We start from the raw sequence: 20,117 nt of genomic DNA on the forward strand, positions 1-20,117 counted from the left end.
TCTCAGTAAGACTGAGACTAAGATCTGAAGGTACTCACACAAAACACTTCTGAAAACTAAAAGCTGTTGTATTTTCACACAAGCTACGTTTAGGACATCCTGCTGGTCCTAAAAAACAAACACATAAAATCAGGTGACGATCATGTAAACAATCTTACTTTTTGCCCTGTTTTACTGGGCTAATCAGTGAATAATTATTATATGTATTTTTTAATTTTTAAAAAATGTTTATTCTTTGTGAGAGAGAGAGAGAGAGAGAGAGAGCATGAGCGGGGGAGGGGCAGAGAGAGGAAGACACAGAATCCGAAGCAGGCTCCAGGCTCTGAGGTGTCGGCACAGAGCCCCACGCGAGGCTCGAAACCAGAACTGCAAGATCATGACCCGAGCCGAAGTCGGGTGCTTAACCGACTGTGCCCCCAGGTGTCCCGGTAAATATACATTTTGTGTAAAAGGATGAGTTGAAGGCGAGGGTGTGACTCTTGGGCCGGCTGCCTCTCCTGTCATTTCTACCTTCCTCCTCCTACCATTTCTATATCAGATGCCTCTCAGCTCCCAGGACAGGAAGAAGCCACAAGTCGGCGGGGGGGGGGGGGGGGGGGGGGGGGGGGGGCGGGGGTGGCCGTCAAGGTTGCACAAGGGAGATTTCCCAAGGAGGGTCAGGGTGATTAATAGAACAGGAATCTGTTTCGACACCCTCACAGCCCCGCCCCCCCCAAAAAAAACCACCAGACTCAAGATGCTGATAAGAATTCTTTTATGTTATTCCAATAAAAAATACATTCATACAGAAATATAACAATCTTGCAAAAAACAATTTCAAATAAAATCTTGTAAAACAAAATTTTACAAAAATCTTACAAAGATTCTTTAGATAACAGGGTGCTTCAAAAAAAAAAAAGAAAGAAATTTCACTAATAGAAATTTTTTTAACGTCAAGCAAAAAGTTTCTGCTTGATTGAGGCTCAGTTATCACCTGAACAGAATGTAATTCTTTCCGTACTTGCTTATTATGAAAATTACAGGCATCAACACATATGGCATTGAGCCCCACCCAATCAAACAACTCCATGGTGTTTCGTAAGCGAGACAAGCCAGCGCAAGCCGTTGCGTTTTTTTTGTTGTTTTTTTTTTTTTTTCCCTTCTTCTTCTTGCCTTTTTCGTCTTTCGTTAACCTTCTTGCTTAATGGAATTGTTATGGCTAAGCAACAGAGCAGGGCCAAAAAAGGAGTTTCCCAAAACCCAGCAAATCAAGCGCCTGGATTTGGAATTGCCAAAAGAAAAGTGCATTTTTCCCCTCAGCAAAATGAAATGAGTTCTTCAGGTATGTGTATTCATCAGCCCAGATTTCAAAACAAAACAGAACAAAACAAAAAACCAGTTATGTGAGCTTTCATCACTGCTCATTTCCAGGAAGATCAAACAAAATACCAGGCCAGCCAGACTCATATGTATATATATATATACATATATATAAAGACAAGATCCACACCCACAAGCCAACAGCTGGATGAAATATCAGCCATGCTGTGGTATGCCAATTCGGGGAAATGACTCGTTGGAAAAACTGGAAGAATCTATTTGCTGGAAAAAATAGCTTCATCTGCATAAAAAGTATTCTAAAAAAGAATCCCTGTGACTAGCTTACTCTTAGGTTAGATGTTCTAATAAGGCTGAAATTCAAAATCAAAACCTTGGTGTGTCTGAGACCAATTAGTGGGCTAGCATTCCCCTCCGAGCCACTTTTGAATGGCCGAAGGTCTCCTATTCTGGACCTGCCAATAATGACGAGCGAAGTCAGCAGTCTGGGAGAGATCTGATGCCAAGAATCTGTAGCAAATCATTAAATTACAGATAAAGCCTTTATAAAAGTTATAGTTTTCATTTTTACCTCCTTTATGGCCATTCTGAAATATCTCTTCACAGGCTGTGGAATTTTCTAGCTAAACATTCTCAGTTCTCCTTAAAAAAATATTTATATATTATCTATATATATGTATATATATATATATACACACACACACACACGCACACACATACACACACATACACATACGTTACACACAAATATACATACACAAGAATTCCGCCCACTTTTTAAAAAAAGTAATATACTTTCTGTATTACCAACAGATACATGTGTGGAACTTGTGCCTTTTAAGCAAATACATTAACATGGTTTTTTTATACTTCTGGGTCTTTAATATGCGTGACAACGTTACATATTAAATACAGCCGGTGTGTGATCTATACACAATGGTTGTGCAAAGTCTATATGAAAGTCTCATGGTGGCAGAAATGGTCTGATTTTCCAATGATCCTGTTTTCACTTTAACACTGACAGTCAAGTTGTCAAAACATATCGCGTAAATACTGACTTGTTTGGGGAGTTTTACCTCTCCGTTTGTCTTGGTGAAGGAGGACTTTTGTACGAGATTCGATTTTCTGTATTATATATTGATACAGTACAATGCCAGGTGAAAAAAAGAGCCTTAATAAAGCATGCATCACCCATACCCCTGTATGAGACCCCCCCGCAGAAGGGCCACTTGCATAAGGCACCATTATTAAGATCTACAGTGCATTAACAGCTAGAAAACCAGAAATTAGTCCTCAAGGCATAAATAAGAGAAACTTAGCTGCATGAGAAAACAGTTTCGAAGCTTTAGTGGTTTTATCCACCCAACTGAGAAAAACTTTAGGTTCTGAGTCTAATGGAACATTAGACTGGCAATTCCCAGCCCTAGCACTCGATACCCAACACAGGCCCAATGCCTTCACGGGGCATCACGAAAGTCTCCAAAAAGGGAATTCAAATTCAGAATCATTTAAAAAATAATCCTATGCTGCACAACTGCCTTTCTGAAAGGGAGTGTTACAAAATCGAAGGGGGAGGGGGGGAGGATTGTGTATTGCCAGGCCCAGATGGCTAGGGATCGCTGAAGTTGACCAACCACACGTTAGCTGCTCAGTAACTGGGATCGACATTGCAGTCCTGATTGAAGAATGGAAAAGCAGATAGTTCCCCAGACCATGCATTACTTTTTGTCTTATAAGGAAAAGTTATCGATGTGTTATATTTGTAAATACACAGCTTATACGACGGGTAACAAATGAGCTCCTGTAGCCGGTAAACAAGCTACTTGACACATTGCACGTTTCATAGCTGCACCAGACACCGAACGTTCTCTCACACGGGAAGGGGCTCCCCTCCCCACACCCACTCGCCACTCGGGGGTCAAGACCACCCACTCCCGCCCTCCATATGTTCCCTTCATTTTTTTTTTTTTTTTTTTTAGTTTTTATTCTAAGGCGCAGACCCCACCCCCTAAGAAATGTTTGGTGGTCATCTCCTCTCGTGGTATATACTCCGCACACACAAAACATTCAAACTACGCGTTTGCTGCCTCTCGCGGCCTTGCCACCGCGAGGGAGAAGCCTCGGCCTCATCACACAGTCAGAAATAGATCCTCCACAGACAGGCAACCCAACCAGTAACATTCTCAGTGCACATGCTCACGGCAAGGGCTTGGGGACCACTCGGAAGGCAGGTACCGGTGGTGAGTCGGGGCCACCCAAACACCACACACCGCGGGTGCCCTGCCGCTTCTGACGTGACGTGGTTCGCCCTCGAGAGACCTTCCCAGTAGAGGTCCTGGAGGCAGCTGGGTGGGGTGCAAAATGGCATGCTTTGGCTGGAAACACGCACCCTCCTTCCACGGCTGTCTCTCAGCCTGGAAGCCTTTTAGCCCGCAGGATTCGCCGCTCTGCCCCCTCACAGGTGTCTCTTCATGTGCAGGGCCAGGTGGTCGGACCTGGAGAAACACCTGCAGAGCAAATCGGCATCCAACACGTTAGGTGTCCGCCTGCGCTGAGGCTGCAGACCTGCGGCCTGGCCTTCGCCCCGCCCCCCTCCGGGCCTGGCCTCGCCCCGCCCCCCTCCGGGCCTGGCCTCGCCCCGCCCCCCTCCAGGTCTGGCCTCCGCCCCGCCCCTCCGGACCTGGCCTCGCCCCGCCCCCCCTCCGGGCCTGGCCTCGCCCCGCCCCTCCGGGCCTGGCCTCGCCCCGTCCCCCTCCAGGTCTGGCCTCCGCCCCGCCCCTCCGGGCCTGGCCCCGCCCCCTCAGGGCCTGGCCTTCGCCCCGCCCCTCCGGACCTGGCCTCGCCCCGCCCCGCTCCGGGCCTGCCCCACGCCCCGCCCCCCTACCCCTCCCGAAGGGAAGTGGGGATCCACGGAGTCAGGGAGACTCAATCCCGGGACGTGAATGAAGGCCTCCACCCAGTTCTGGGGAGCACTTCACCCGACCTCACTACCGAGCCTTCAAGTTCCAAGGGTCACAAAGTATGAATGAAATCACTCTAGTCTCACGCACACAGAACACAGTTCTTCCTAATTTGGGCAACTGGCATCTTACAGACGCTTTAAAAAAGTCCCAGGCTGAAATGACAAATGCCATCTCGGGACAGGAAAATGCCTGCCTTCTGCACCGCACGCCTGTTCCTCGCTGGCACTCCGCGCCCCTGCACTTTGGGAACACATACCTGTCACAGTGAGAACATTTAAAAGGCTTGGCACCAGTGTGCTTTCTGAAGTGTCTGGTTAACTCATCGCTTCTTGCAAAACGCCACTCACACCCTTCCCATGAGCATCTGTAAGGCTTTTCTCCTGGGAAGAGAGCACACGACAGGCACACCGTGATTTCACTGAGCAGGAGGAGGTGTGCTGTGACCGCGCACAAGGAAGGGGCTGGAGGAAAGTCAGCTCAGGGGCAAGCCCAGGGGCCGGCCTCCTGGGGAATTCAGTCCCCCTTCAATTAAGGACTTAGGGACGGAGCCCGGAGCCGCAATCCAGGGGACACCCAGGAGCCCCCTCCTGACCTAGCCTTGGGCCATGTGACCGTAATCAGCGCTAACGTGTAAGAATGACAATTACTCAGACTGGCGAAATAGTTCTGAGCTGACGTGTCAGCCCGCTGGACCCACAGCCCTGGCGGGGGCAGGCTTTTATAGCTCTCTCCATGGAAACGGTTTCTCTCAAGTGCTTATTTTGTTCCTTACTCACTTCCCTGTGGAATGAGGCTTTGTAGTTTCCTCCGGGAAGCGACATTTCTCCAAAACTGAGGTCATGAGTTTCTGGGAAACCCCATCCTCAGGCCTTCAAAGCACTTTCTAAATGGCCATCCGACGGCCAAGCTGTCTTCACCCGTTGGTCAGACAGTAAACACGAATTCACTACGAGCACTACCTGAGGATAGTGAAGGTTCTGCCACGGCCTGACCTCAAGTGTGACGCCGGTCAGGACAGACGGGGACTCGGGGACCCTGACTTGGGGGCTCCGAGGTCCCTGCCTCGTCACAGGGTGGGCCGGTTTACGCGACTCCATCCACAACGTCCCTCCCGCCTCTGGAGCCTGTGTGATTCTGCCCCCGGTCACCCCAGACTATCACGGTAATTTCACATGCGACTGTCATCTAAGTTGTGGTCTTCTGTGACAAAGTCCTTTTTTTTTTTTTTCCCAACTGGTTTCAGAAAACAAAGGCCACGTGATACACAGAGAAATTCTCAGGAAGTACCCACACATCAGTACTGCCTCCCACGTTGCGCACTGGCCAAGCTCCCGTCTCGCAGCACGGCTGACACCGGCGTGCTCCCCGCTGCCCGGCCACCCTTTGTCCCCACCCCAGGAGAAAATCACGGGCCGCTCCACGTGACGGTCTGCACGGATGCCGCAGACCGGGCACCGCGGGCCTGGATGGGCGGGGAGGTTGGAGCGAGTGAGGGGTGTGGGGTGTAGGCAGAGAATGGGATTTACCTCATCCGGGTAATCTCAAAGTGTCAACCGTTCATCGGGCACACATGTCCAGTCCTTCCGCTCCTACTCTGTCCTCCCCAGAGACCCAACTCTTTTGGGGGAGGCATGAGGTGAGGACGCGTCCGCTCGCCGGGGCCCCGGCCCCCTCCCAGGGCTGGTGCGATTCAGCGGCGCCCACCAGCGGCCCACCTCCCGCGTGGCAGGAGGGACTGACCTGTGTGAGTGCGCTGATGAGCTTTCAAGTGCGAGCTTTTGGTGTAAACTTTCCTGCAGCCGTTAAAGTGGCACCGATGCACCCTCCTGCGGCCATCTGGGGATGCGTCCCCGCTGCCCTTGTCACCCGGCTTCCCCGCAGTCCCACTGCGCACCTTTCCGGGAGGGTGCGGCTCGCCTGGCACGCAGCCCCACAGGTGAGAAGCCTCCCTGCTCAGTTCTGGAGAAGAAGGGGGTGTGGAGGTGACGGACGAGCTCAGGGTCCCCGAGCCGACCAAGACTTCGCCGATGGGGTCGGAGGAAAACTTGGTGGTGGGGGACAGTTCCTCGGAGCTGTCGGAAGACTCACTGCTCACGTCCGAGTTGAGGCTGTGGGTCTCCACGTTGTAAGCACAGCCGGGGCTGTTCAGAGCATCCTCGGGGGGAGTGGAGGAAAGCTTCGGGTCCGGATCCTCCTTTTTCTCCCGAGCCAGGATGATTTTGGTCCACAGATCTTCCTGGCTGTCGAACTTGATTTCGGAGGCCGACACATAGCAGGGCTCGCTCTGGAGGTAACGCTCCAGCTCCAGGCAGGTCTGTGCGAAAGGAACCACAAGAAGGCACGTGATTGTGACGACTGAAAATGGAACCGAAAGCAAGTTGCCAAAAAACATGCAGGAATCAAGGGCAGGTAGACCGTGGCCGTGGCCGTGGCGCTGTACGAATCTCGTCTCTAGGAGAGCGAGGGGGAGGCTGTTTCTAGGAATGGATATGCACTCGGAAGAAAGACCAGAGGTGGAGCCTCTCCTGGCCTTCCCAGGTCGGACCTGTGGCCACAAGGACTGATGGTCACGAAGCCATTTTGGTTACAGTTACCGGTGTTGACGTTACTAATGAGTTTCCGTGAGCCACACAAAGAAAACCGGCCTGAGACAGTCCCCCCTCCCCGCCCGACAGGTTTAACCAGATTATCTGACAGTGTGGAGCACCGTGTGCATGAAGGAATGCCCCGGCCGCCCTCCCTTCTCACGCACAAGACAGAAAGGCTGCCCAGCCCGCAATGCAATGTGTTCTGACATTGCGTGTGTCTGTCTTTAGAGACACAGCTGAGAGCACAGGGCCACGCTCAGCCAGCAGGCGCAGCCCGCTGACGGTCTGTGTTCGGGGGCATCAGTGGAGCTGCAGACAAACCACCCCATTTCCTGCACAGCCCCGACCCAGGAGGCTCTCAAAGAATGCCATTCCCAAGTGCAGGGGCCGTGCTCACCCACAACTTTAATGACTTCCACAGTGGTCCGAGAAAAACAAGAGCTTCAACAACAGGAGTGGAGAAGTAGTTCCAGAATGGCCATCTGCTATTGTAAAGAATGCAGGAGGGGAAATTCCTCCCCAGCCCTGCTGGGAGTCCCACAATGGACAAGAACTTTATCTACTGGCCAAGAGTACAACTGTATGAGTCATCACTCTGTTTCTTTCACGCAATGCCAAAGGAGACTTCCTTTTGAAATTCTGATCAGCGGCCAGAAAAGGACCCGGTTCAAACATACATGCAGGTGTCACGGACAGTGCCCCTCCCCAGCCCCACAACCAACCTTTCAAGAAGCTACAACTGCCGAGAGAGCAGCATCCCCTCTCCCCACCATCTCAAACTTCCTAGCCACTGGAAAAGAAAAACGGTAGGAAACATTTTAGGATTACATTGTGTCCGCCCTTATCTCTACTAGGATCAACTGCCTGGGTGCCCATATAAGGCTGTCCATACAACTGCATTTCTACAGATTTCAGTTTCTACAGCAAACTCTGCAAATCACGTTCAGGACCCGCAAAGCCTACCCAAAGGGCTCGTGCTTGCTTACTGAGCAAATGTGCCTGCTAGAATATAGCACATACCCTTCCCCCTCCCCACGGATTCGTCACATAGCCAGCATGAGCAAGCAAAGGGGAAAAAAAAACATCATTGTTTCTCTTTACCCCTAAAATCAGACGTCTGAGTTACAGGGCACACTAGGTGCTCTAAGGACAGACACCAAGGGCTCCAACTGATGTTCCAGAGAAAAAGGAAAGCACATTTACTGAGGTCGTGCTAAACTTTCATAATCTGGCTAATTTAAAAATCTCCATTATGCCGATCAGCCCCAGGGACCGAAACGCAGCTCTCGGAGAGTTTAAAAGCCTCTGAAGGCCACCGGGAGCTCAGCCTGGCTTGGGGCCCAAATCCCAAATGCCCGAAGGAAACTACTTAGATCAATTTCAATCACGTCCTGGGGAGCAGCTACTTTAGGAGGAAAAGGGGGGAGGGGAGAGGAAGGCAGGACGGGGCTGGGAACGATTAAGCAGGCATGTGAAGGTTGCAACACTTTGCATTTCATCCCCTTTAAAAGCTTTCTAGGCTTTGAAACCCACAGAATATATTTGATCTGCTAATTCACTTAGTGACAAAAAGCGAACAGCCTAGCAGGGGCAGAGACAGCCCTGACCCCTCCTTCTATCTTTTTAAAGACAATGGGACGAGTGTCACCGTCTCCTCTCTCCCTTCAGGCAATCCTAACAATTGGGGGGGGGGGGGTAATAACTTTCTTAAATGTCCAATGTCAAAAATTCCAGTTCCACTAAAAAAAAAAAAAAAAAAAAAAAATGCCGGAAACTAGGACTCTTCTTCTCAAACTCAGACTTGAAGCAATTTGGACGGGCTCATTGTCATATGACTGATAAGTCACTGGTTGTGCAAACATTGTTGGCTCTTTTTTTTTTTTTTTTTTCCTGGTCAACAAAAGAAGCAGGTAAGAAAAACAAGACAGATCCAAACACATCTTAAGGATTCCAAAGAGGAAAAAGACACTGGAAATGGCCCAGTAGAGAAAAGGAGCCGGTGGATGTGTCCCTGGTGACATTTTTAATTAAAAAAAAAAAAAAAAAAAAAAAGAGTCTATGTACAGACACCAAAAAAAAAAAAACAAAAACAAAAACAAAAACAAAAAACAAAAAACAAATCCAAAAACAAAAACAAATTCCCCATTAAAAAAAAAAAAAATACCCTTGGCAGTCCATGCAAGTTCATATGACAAGATCCAGCTGTGGAGTCTGGAGCTGGTACAAACACCAAACTTCCGCCAAGGGCTCGGGCCGGGATCAGGCCGCGGGGCTGGGACTGCCCTCCGGAGGATGCAGTCCAAGAGCCCCAGAAACGGGCGAAAACAGTCCGAGAGGCGACGTGCCGCTGCGCCCCACTCATATGACAACTCCGCTCCACGCCGTGAAAGGCCCCTTTTAAGTGCCTTCCGCACGCAGGCAGCAGAAGTACGTTTTAGGACTAATTATTTCAAATTTTTGTTTTTAATGTACCCAAACCATTGAACAAGAAAAAAAAAAAAAAAAAAGAAGAAGAAGAAGAAGAGGAAAAATAAATGCACCTCCAACCACACACCATCCTGGCCGTGCGTGCATGCACTCCCTCCTCGGTGCACCGGGCACCTGGCACACGAAAATTCCAATTTACCTGTTGCCAATATTCCTCCAGGGAGGGCAGCGCCGAGAAGTAACCAGTCTCGTGCACAATCTGGAGTTCCTGGAAGATGCTGCACATTGGGAGTACATCCATGTCGGGTTGGAAAAGACAGTCACTGCTGTTGTGAAAACAGGGAGGTGTGCGGTCTGGAGTCGAGAGCGCAGCAGCCGTGCCTGCAGCGCCGGGGAAAGTTTCATGCAAACTCAGTGCACAGCAATTAGGCGCCGCGGGTTCGGATCCTGCCGGAGCCCAGAGACGCGCTCGCGAGCCCACACAATATTTGCAAACACCGGACTGACTGCAAACGTAACCCCTGCAAAACTTCCCTATTCAAAGCTCCCTGCCAGCCTCCCCCTCTTCCCCGCCTGGCTCCCCCCACTCCCTCCCCCCCACGTGACTCGCCCGCGCCCGCCCCGTGCACCGCCCAATCACGCTGCGCCCGGCCCGGGGGCTGCGCGCCGGTGATGTCAGCTGCGGCCAATGGCAGGCGGTGACTCACAGCGGCCCCGCCTGGCGTGACCGAGCCTCTCCATCACAGCCCTCGCCATTGGCTCAATTCGAACTTCAGGCGGCTCTGATTGGGAGGCGTCCTCGCAGGCTATTTTTAGCAGGGTATATAAGGCGCGGGCTGCCGCGCGCCGGAGGAGTCGGCGCTGGGAGGTGCGGGCCGAGCGGCTCAGTGCGCCCGCGGCCGGCCGAGGGAGCCGCTCCTCCTGTCCCCGGCCCGCGTCCCATCCCCCGGTCCCCGCGCCCCGGTGCCCGGGTCGGTCCCCGTCCGGGTCGCCCGGGCCCGGCGCTCGGGCCGGCAGTCCCATCGCCGTGCCCCCCGGCCCCCGGTCCTCGTCAGTCGTCACTCAGGCCCCGTCCCGGTCACCAGACCGGCGTGCTCGTTCCCGTCCCGCCTCCCGGGCCGGTCACCTGGGCCCCGTCACCGGGTCCCCGTCCCCTGCTACCCGGCCAAGCGGCTCCGGCGCCGCGGCGGGGCCGAGCGCAGCCAGGCGGGCCCCCTGTCCCCTCTGTGCACCCTCTTCCGACCTCGGGACCGCGCTGCTCCCCTCCTTCGTCCTCAGCTCCTTCCCTTCCGTCCCTCCCGTCGCTCCCTTCCCTCCGACCTCGGGGCGCCCTGCCCCCTCAGGACCCTCTGTTCCCCCCGACCGCCTCCATCTCCTCTGACCCTTCTCTGTGCCCCCACCTTCGTCCTCCGCTGTCCCCTGTCCATCTTCTGTCCCGCCCCGTCAGTCTTCTGTCCACCGCCCCCCATTCTCTGTCCATTTCCTGTCCCCCCATCAATCTTCTGTCCACTGCACCCCATCCTCTGTCCCCCGTCCACCTTCTGTCCCCCCCCGTCAATCATCTGTCCACCGCCCCCCATCCTCTGTCCCCCGTCCATCTTCTGTCCACCGCCCCCCATCCTCTGTCCCCCATTCATCTTCTGTCTCCGCTGCCCCCATTCTCCTCTGTCCCCCGTCCATCTTCTGTCCACCGCCCCCCATCCTCTCTCCCCTGTCCATCTTCTGTCTCCGCTGCCCCCATTCTCCTCTGTCCCCCGTCCATCTTCTGTCCACCGCCCCCCATCCTCTGTCCCCCGTCCATCTTCTGTCCCCGCTGCCCCCATTCTCCTCTGTCCCCCGTCCATCTTCTGTCCCCCCCGTCAATCATCTGTCCACCGCCTCCCATCCTGTTCCCTGTCCATCTTCTGTCCCCCCTCGTCAATCTTCTGTCCACCACACCCCTCCCCGTGTCCTTCATCCATCTTCTGTCTCCCCTGCCCCCATTCTCCTCTGTCCCTGTCCATCCTCTGCTCCCCCTTCTCTTCTGCTCCCCCCCACCCTGTTCTCCATCTCATCTGTGCCCTAATCTCCTTCTGCTCTGTTCACTCCAGCCTGCCCCCTCTTTCCCTCCCCTTCCAACTCTGGGTCCACCCTCTCTTCTGTTCCCCTTGTCTCTGCCTCATCCCGCTCAGGCCTCAGGCCCGTAGTGCTGGTGACTCCTGGTTGTGTCGTGAGGGTCTGGAAGGCCTGAGTGCTGGGTGCGAATCGGAGTCCCCCCTTGTGACTCCTTGTCTGGCACACACATCTGTACGCCTGGGAAACCTGGAATTGCAGGAAAAGGGTCAAAATACCTAGAAGGCCGACGTTGGATCTGCTGTCTTTGAGTGGGATAGTTTAGGATAACGTATAGGTTTTACACTCGGATTCTGTGAGAAAGAATTTGGCCTTAAAAAGAGAAATGCCTGGAGGTGCCTGGTGGTTCAGTTGGTTTAGCGTCCGACTTCGGCTCCGGTCGTGATCTCACAGTTCGTGGGTTCGAACCCTGCATGGGGCTCTGCGCTGACAGCTCAGAGCCTGGAGCTGCTTCGGATTCTGTCTCTCCCTCTCCCTCTGCTTCTCCCCCACTCACGCTCTGTCTCTCTCTCTCTGTTTCTCAAAAATAAATAAAAGTTAAAAAAAAAAAAAAAGAGATGCCTTATAACTGGATCTCAGGAAGGTCCCAGGCCTAGAACAGCATCCACATCCACATCAAGTACTTGTTAAAAATGCAGTTTTCAGGGTCAATTCCCAAACCTGCAGAATCTGAAGCTGGGGGGCGGGGGCTGTCCCAGGCACTGTGTTCCAACAAGCCCGCTGCCAGGGATCTAGGACTTAGTGTCCATTTACTTGCCTACCACAAGGCCTTCATCCCAGGACGATGCCATCTCGTTCTAGTTGGAAGGGGTCTGTTTATCTGGTAGGGCTGCAAACCTCAAGAACCCTCCCCGAGGTTAGCAACTAAGCTTTTCCTCTGAATGTGCAAACCGTTTAAATTAGGGTGATGCTGACATTCAGTGTGTTTCTTCCCATATGAATTATGTCCTAAAATATACCATCATGTTCGTTTTCAAGACAAATGCCAAGACCACAAAGAATGTGCATTTTAAAATTCAAAATGGAAAAGTGAATTATAACTAGTACTTTCATTTTTGTCTCAAGATGGAGTTTAATGAACATCCTTTTAAAGTTTTTAAGGAATGGGGCATGTAAAAGAATTTCGAGAGGATTGTATGTGTTAGATTTTAACAGACTAGAATATACCAGGATTATGACCCTGGAAGGTTCTAGGCAGGGACCTTTGTATCAGAATCTAAAGTTAGAAAAGATTATTATCCACATACTGTACCTGTTACAGAGTCTGCGATGGTGATCCAGAACGAATTGATAAAAATTACCATTGGCCTGCGTTCAGCTCATTTTACCCCGGGAACAAAGAGAATGACTAGCCTTCTGCAGGTAGGACCTGTACCTGAGTCTGTTTCCAGGAACAGAGATGGTTTGGCCTTGAACCACCCACAGGCTGAGCCCAGCTGGTCATGTTTGGGAGATGGTTCCAAGAGCGTGGTTATATTGGGGATAGGACTTTCTCCGTCATTGGCCATCGCCAAAGGAAACAAGAGTCTGGGGAATATGCAGGTGACCAAAGCTGGCCTCCTTGGCAGATGGGGGAAATTCCAGCGAAGGGAAGGGCGTCCTCCCCGAATCAAGATTAGGACGTGGCTGTCCGTGCAACGTGTACGGGTGTCGTGGCTATGGCGCCGGTGTACCTTTTGGACAATTAATTATTCGTTGTTTTAATACTTTCCTTATCTACGTTCCCATAGAATGTAGATTTGTCCTTGTCTCTTGCACGCACTGACAATTTGCGTCGAAGATCGTATAGTCTATTTTTAAAATAGTGAACCTAATTGGACATGATACAGATACATTCAACATGGTAATTTTCAGCAAAAAGAAAAACAATGGTATAAAAAACAGGACGGGTAGACTGATTCTCAGAGAGAATGAGTTCTGGGTCTTCCCCCTGCACCCATGAGCCACCCAGCACCTGTGACTCACGCCCTGTGACTGGCCACGTATCCAGGAGGCAAGAGATACACAGGACAGGAGTCGTCTTACCAGAGGCGTTGCTGCTCCTGGTTCGAGTAGCTATTCAGTGGGGAAGCAGTGTCTGCTTCCTGCGGGAAAAGTGTCTGTGTGGGGTCTCAGTGCAACTAGTCGCATCTGATTTCTGAACAGATCAGCCCAGAAGAATCGGAGAAGGCCAGAGTTGTTCAGAGGGGGGGACGTGTGGCATGCGTGTAGATGAAATAATGAAATAATGCATTAAAGTCCCTGGTTTATGACAGAGAGTCGTTTAATGCTTTGAAGGTGATAGTTCACTTATCCGGTGTCCATCCGTCTCTTCTGTGTGTTCTTGATATTTATTTTATAGTCGCCCCTCCCCCACTTTTTTCAACGGATGAATGAATGTAGACACTAAAACGAAACCCCCTTTGCAGGTCACATAGCCAACCAGACAGTGAGATCATGACCTGGGCCACGATCAAGAGTCGGACGCTTAACCGACTGAACCACCCAGGTGCCCCCAAAGTTTGCATTTTAAACCTAACTTTCAGCTTAAGGATTTGGGGATGATATACAAACTTTTGGTACTTTTGATACTTCCTATTATTATTTTTTTAAAGCTTATTTATTCTGCGAGAGCGAAAGACAGAGCGAGCAGGGGAGGGGCAGAGAGAGAGAGAGCGAGAGAAAGAATCACAAGCAGACCCCACGCTGTCAGTGCAGAGCCCTATGTGGGGCTTGAACCCCCAAACCATGAGATCATGACCTGAGCTGAAACCAAGAGTCAGAGACGCTTAACCAACTAAGCCACCCAGGTACCCCTGATCCTTCCTATTCTTCTAGATAATTTAGGTAGGGCTCTTGCAAGGAGTCTTATGAAGTTGTTCCAAAGATCATTCCAATAACTCCCCCAATAATATTAACTGAGGATATGCTCTGTTGGGCAAAAGCTACTTGTGTTTTATTTTGTTATTGGTGTTATTACCAAAACAGCAGTTACTATATGACATGAAGGTATAGATTTGTTATTTATTTATTTATTTATTTATTATCCTTAAAATGTTTATTTACTTTTGAGAGAGAGAGAGCGCATGAGCAGGGGAGGGGCAAATGGATAGGGAGAGACAGAGAGAATCCCAAGCAGGCTCCATGCTGTCAGCACAGAGCCCCCATGGGGCTTGAGCTCATGAACCATGAGATCATGACCTGAGCCAAAATCAAGAGTTGCTTTACCGACTGAGCCCCCAGATGCCCCTCGATTTGCTCTTTAAATAACTATTAGTGCTGAGAATAGCTACTAAGGAAAGTTCTCTATGGATAGTTTTTAATAGATGTGCCACTTAATATATCAACATATGGAATATGCTCAGTACTATGGCCCAGAGAGCAGCAGATGGGGAGAATTCATACAGATCTAAGGCCTCAGTTTTAGTGGCCCTCTTTTTAAAATATAGTAACAAACTCTGGGATGTTTGGGAACGGTGGGAAAATATGTTGCTATATATCAGAGTTTTATAGAAGGAAATGAAAAGAGGAGAAGAAGAAAAGTAACCCACGCTGGATAAATATGTGACCTATGGCAGGCACTGTGCTGGACGCTTTCCGTGGTGTTCCATTTGGTGCCCACAGGACCCTGCGAAGTAGCTGTTATAATCAACAGTTGAAAAAAACACAAAAATCAAACTTAAAGCTCAGAGAAAGTGTGCAGTTTGCTAAGTAGCAGGATGAATGTTTCATCCTGGTCGTCCTCGTTTCCATAGACGCCCACAGTTCACCTGCCCAGACCTTCTCAAGCGGGATTCTCATGCCAGACGGCGCACCAGGAGCCCGTGGCGAGCAGAGCTCTAAGGTGGCCGATGGACGCCTGACCTGCACTCTCTCTCCTCTTGAGCGCTGGCTGGTGGGCCAGGCTGCCCTCCCACATCACCTTCCTGGCAGCTGACTTGAAGTTTATCAGAAGGGAGATTATCTTGGGTGGGCCTGACCCTTAGGTGGGCCACCTGCTAATGTCCTTTAGAAGAAGGTGAAGCTCAAAGAGACCGTTCAAGATGTAACTGCTCAGAAATTTGAAATGGAAGGGAGCATCCCTAGTTTGACAAAGGGACCTGGGACACCTGCCCTGCCTGGCAGTGGCTGCAGCAACTCTTCACGGAGCTCTGGGCTCGCAGCGAGAGAGGAGTGTGTTTTCAGCTCAGACCCAACTGCTGTTGCAAGCGCCCTGTGCACCTGCGCGTTGGGACTTGCTTTTCTCCATGTTCCTGCTTCTTCCCCTTGGGCAGCCAGGAGTCCTTGCACCTGTCAGGGGAGGGTTGTGAGGTGAGGGAGTCCTGCCCCTCTCCTGGCAAGAGAATTCTGCTTCCCGGACTCTGCCCCAGCTCTGAAAGGGTTTGCTTCCTTGGAGACGAGAGTCTGGGAGTGTGGGCGGGGCTTCATGCCTTGGTTCCACTTGGGGGTGCGGTGGGGGGGGAGGCAAGGGGTGTCTGCTCTCCTGCCCCGCCTATCCATCTCTCCCGTGAGCACCCAGTGGGGGCCTGTGGAAAGAGCTCACAACTCAGCTTGTGTCTCAGGCTCCCATTTATTCCAGACTATCATCCCAGCCCACACTTAGGCCTTAACAAATTATTACAGTGCCACTGTTTTCTCCTGGGGTGGGAGCCTCTTCCCACTTTGCCAAAGGTAAACGGTGTGTGGCATGATCTCTCCTCACTGTGTCTGGTCACCTTTGAGATTCGCTTCCTCTGGGGGCCTGTTGCCCTCTGCTCTTAAATAGGCCGAAGAAAATGAGGATTTTGTAGATTATCTGGCTTTTTCTTGTTACCAGGGTATAAGGGAGCAAGGTTCTCCTATGACTTTCTTCATACTCGTCAGAAGCAGAACGCAGAGGAATCCAAATGGGTACAGAAGTTCTTCGACAAATGAAAGGAACACCTGAGTATACATATGGGTGGTGGGGCGGACATCAGCCCAATCTCACATCTTACACAAAAGTCAATTTGAGACAGATTAAAGAGGAAATGAAGGACTAAACAATAAAGCTTCCAGAAGAAAACATGGGAGAAAATCATCACGATATGAGGGTAGGCAAAGTCTTCTTGGACAAACACAGAAGGCCATGCCATAAAGAAAAAAAACTATTATTTTTCTGCTTGACAAATTAGACTTCATCAAAATTTAAGAGTCCCTCAAAAGACACCACTAAAAACATGAATAGACAAGTCATAGACTGAGAGAAAATACTCTTGAAACGTGCATCTTGTGTTGAACAAGGATCCAGGGTATCTACAAGTCAATGAAATTTTTTCAAAAACATAAAAAATAGCCAGAAGATTTGAACAGATACTTGACTGAAAAAGATATATAAACGACTAACAAACACATAAAAATACGTTCAACTTTGTCATCGGGGAAATATGAAATAAAACCCCCTAGAAGAGCTAAAATTAAGAAGACCCGGAACATTAAGAGCTGGTGAAGATGTGTGGGGAGCAACCAGAACTTTCCTACTTGATTGGTAGAGATTGATGTGAAACGCTACAACACCTTTTGAAAAGGTTCTGGCCACTTTTAATAAAGTCAAACATATGCCTACTCTGTGACTCAGCTCTCCCATCTTGTAGGCATTTAGTTAAAAGCCCTGAAAGAACATGTTCGCAAAGAAATTTGTGCAAGATCATTCACAGCAGTTTAGCCATAATGGTCAAAAACTGGAAGCTGCCAGGTGTCCATCAGCAGGAGCTGTGGTATTTCTGTATCGTCTGGCACTGATGATCGGTACATGTGGCAACATGAATGTATCTCAGAAGCATTAGGCCGAGCGAAAGAAGCCTTGCACACAGGAATATCTACCGAGAGACTCAGGATACATTAAGTTCTAGACAAGGTAAAACTGACGTTTGGTTGCCTTTGGTAAACAGGGGTGGAGATTGACTGAGAAAGGACATGATGGAGTCCTCTTGGCTCTTGGTGATGGGTAATAATGGTGGGTAAAGGATGTGGATGACGGTGATTGTGTTGACAGTGATGGGTGGATGCTGATGGATAAAGGCAAGTGTGATGGTGATGACAATGGTGATGTTGCCGGTGGTGATGGTGATGATGGTGTTGGCAAGTGATGGTGATGTTGATGGTGACAATGGGGATGATGGTGATGTTGATAGTGGTGATGGTGATGATGGTGATGTTGGTGATGATCATAATGGTGGTGATGGTGATGATGGTGTTGGCAGTGATGTTGATGGTGGTGATGATGATGATGATGGTGAAAGGGATGATGGTAATGATGGTGATGATGATGGTGATAACGATGGTGATGGTGGTGATGATGAGGGGTGGCAATGATGGTGATGGTATTGGTGATGATGATGGTGATGTTGATAGCGGTGATGGTGATGGTGGTGATGATGATGACGATGGTGACAATGGTGATGGTGGTGATGGTGATTGTGTGGATGGCGATGGTGAGGACGATCCTGCTGATGGTGGTCATCCTGGTGACGGTGATGGTGGTGTGATGGTTGCTGGATGATGGACCTGTTTTTGATCTGGATATAGGTGTGTGGTTACACAGGTGACTGCCTTTATTTAATGGTACATTCAAGACCTGTGCATTTGGAGCACCTGGGTGGCTCAGTCAGTTAGGCGTCTGACTCTTGATTTCAGCTCAGATCATGATCTTGTAGTCTGTGGGTTTGAGCCCCACGTCAGGCTCTGTGCTGATAGTGAGGAACCTGCTTGGGATTCTCTTTCTTCCTCTCTCTCTCTGCCCCTCCCCCACTCTCTCTCTCTCTAAAAATAGATAAACTTAAAAAAAAAGACTTGTGCATTTAACTTTCTGTGAATTTTGCCTCCCTCCACCAAAATAAAGAACTGTAAACAAATATTGAACTATAATTAATGATGTGCAAGCCACAGAGGGGGAGTATACTAAGGTCTGCAGTGTGTTTTGATACAGAGAGAGGGGACGAGAGAGACAGAGACAGAAAGGAGGAATGTGCTATCTTGATTTAAAGCATGTAATAAGTCAGAATATGAAATTAATGTTTATCATGTATTAGTTTCCCGTGAGTGTTGCAGCAAATTACCACAAACACAACTGAAGTTTCTTCTCTCACAGTTCTGGAGGCCGTGAGCCTGAACAAAGGTGCTGGGGGGCCACACTCCCTCTGGAGGCTCTGGAGAAGGACACTGCCTCGTCTCTTCTGTCATCTGATGGCCTCTGGCTTCCTTGGCTCGTGACCACATCACCGCTCTTTGTCTTTCCTGGTCGCACAGCTGTCTCCTCTTCTGTCTCAGATCTCCTTCCCTGTTCTAAGAACATGTGTCATTGGCTTTAGGGCCAAGCCGTGCAACTCAGGGTGAGTTCGTCTCAAGATCCTTCATTTAATTGCATCTGCAAAGACCCATTTTCCCAAAGAAGGTCAAGTTCCTCAGTTCCAGGGATTTGATGTGGATATCTTTCGGGAGGCCATTTTTTGTACATTGTGAAAAGAATGTAAATGTACTTGTATTAAATAATACAGCAATAGAGTGATAGGATATGATAAACTCCACCTAGTTTCCTAGGTTGTCGGCAGTAAGCATTTTCATACACTAGAGAATATGTTACTTACAATTTTAGAGATTTTTAAAGATAATATGGTACCTTTTAGGGCTTGATCATTTTGTTGCTGTTTAAAACTAGTAGCCACCTGGGGCGCCTGGGTGGCGCAGTCGGTTAAGCGTCCGACTTCAGCCAGGTCACGATCTCGCGGTCCGTGAGTTCGAGCCCCGCGTCGGGCTCTGGGCTGATGGCTCAGAGCCTGGAGCCTGCTTCTGATTCTGTGTCTCCCTCTCTCTCTGCCCCTCCCCCGTTCATGCTCTGTCTCTCTCTGTCCCAAAAATAAATAAACGTTGAAAAAAAAAAAAAATTTAAAACTAGTAGCCACCAGCCGTTAGGGGCCCAAGTCTTAATGTTCCCGTTAAAAACTTGGTAGAGTGTAGATACAAACCGGCAAGGGACAGAAACACCTGTTGCTTTCCTTCAACCATTGAATCACTTCAAATTGAGGGCTGTTGGTCCAGGGTCCAGGGCTGGCACTCTGCTAACTGCAGAGGAGAATGGGTTTTCTGGCCTGTTTCAGAAATACACAAAGGATTATCTGGACTTGTGAAAATGTCAGTGTTGCCCTGTCTTGGTTTCTTCATCTGGTGGAGGAGAGATTAGGGATAAGGCCCGTTCCTTCCTACGTTCCAGGGTCCAATCAGCAGCCTAGAGAGGGCGGCCGTGGGCACAGCAGGCAGTGGAGACACAGAAGAGACATTGATTTCGCCAGTAGGAGGGAGCAGCTTCGTGGGGATGGTCTTGAAGGGAGGTGACAGCTCAGGGAGGGAGGGCCAGACCCCGAGGCAATGCAGCCTGGTGCTTGTTGGCTCCTTGCCTCCTGGAGCTGAGTGTCTGGGAAGGTGAGGCTAGAGGATGAGGGTAGAATTCTTCCTGCAGAGAAATTGTGGCAGGAGTGTGGTTCGAAATAATCTAGCTAGGAAAACGTGATCTGTCTTACGCGTCTGGCAGTAGAAACCTCTGAGAGAAATGTTTTTGTTATGTCATTTCACAGAAGCTCAGGTGAGGAGAGGCAGATCACTTGCCTGAGGTCCCTTGGCTGGGAGTGGCGGATCCAGGTTGAAACCTAGGAGTGAGCGGAGAGGGGAGTATTCCGGAGCCCACAGCACAGGGTGTGCAGCCTCAGGGCAGAGGGGT

At 50.2% G+C, this 20,117-nt stretch overlaps 1 protein-coding gene across 1 annotated transcript; it reads right to left on the bottom strand.

Moving 5' to 3' along the window:
* Window positions 1-1,137: 1,137 nt before the first annotated feature.
* On the bottom strand, window positions 1,138-9,898 carry KLF6 (Kruppel like factor 6). The gene is made up of 4 exons (XM_045462782.1): window positions 9,495-9,898; window positions 6,021-6,594; window positions 4,537-4,660; window positions 1,138-3,824 (listed from the first exon to the last, which is right to left on the bottom strand). The coding sequence occupies exons 1-4, from the start codon at window positions 9,594-9,596 to the stop codon at window positions 3,773-3,775; spliced, it is 852 nt and encodes a 283-aa protein (XP_045318738.1). The 5' UTR covers window positions 9,597-9,898; the 3' UTR covers window positions 1,138-3,772.
* Window positions 9,899-20,117: the final 10,219 nt, after the last annotated feature.

This window comes from Leopardus geoffroyi, chromosome B4 (assembly GCF_018350155.1).
Source record: "Leopardus geoffroyi isolate Oge1 chromosome B4, O.geoffroyi_Oge1_pat1.0, whole genome shotgun sequence".
NCBI classification, from domain to species: Eukaryota; Metazoa; Chordata; class Mammalia; order Carnivora; family Felidae; genus Leopardus; species Leopardus geoffroyi.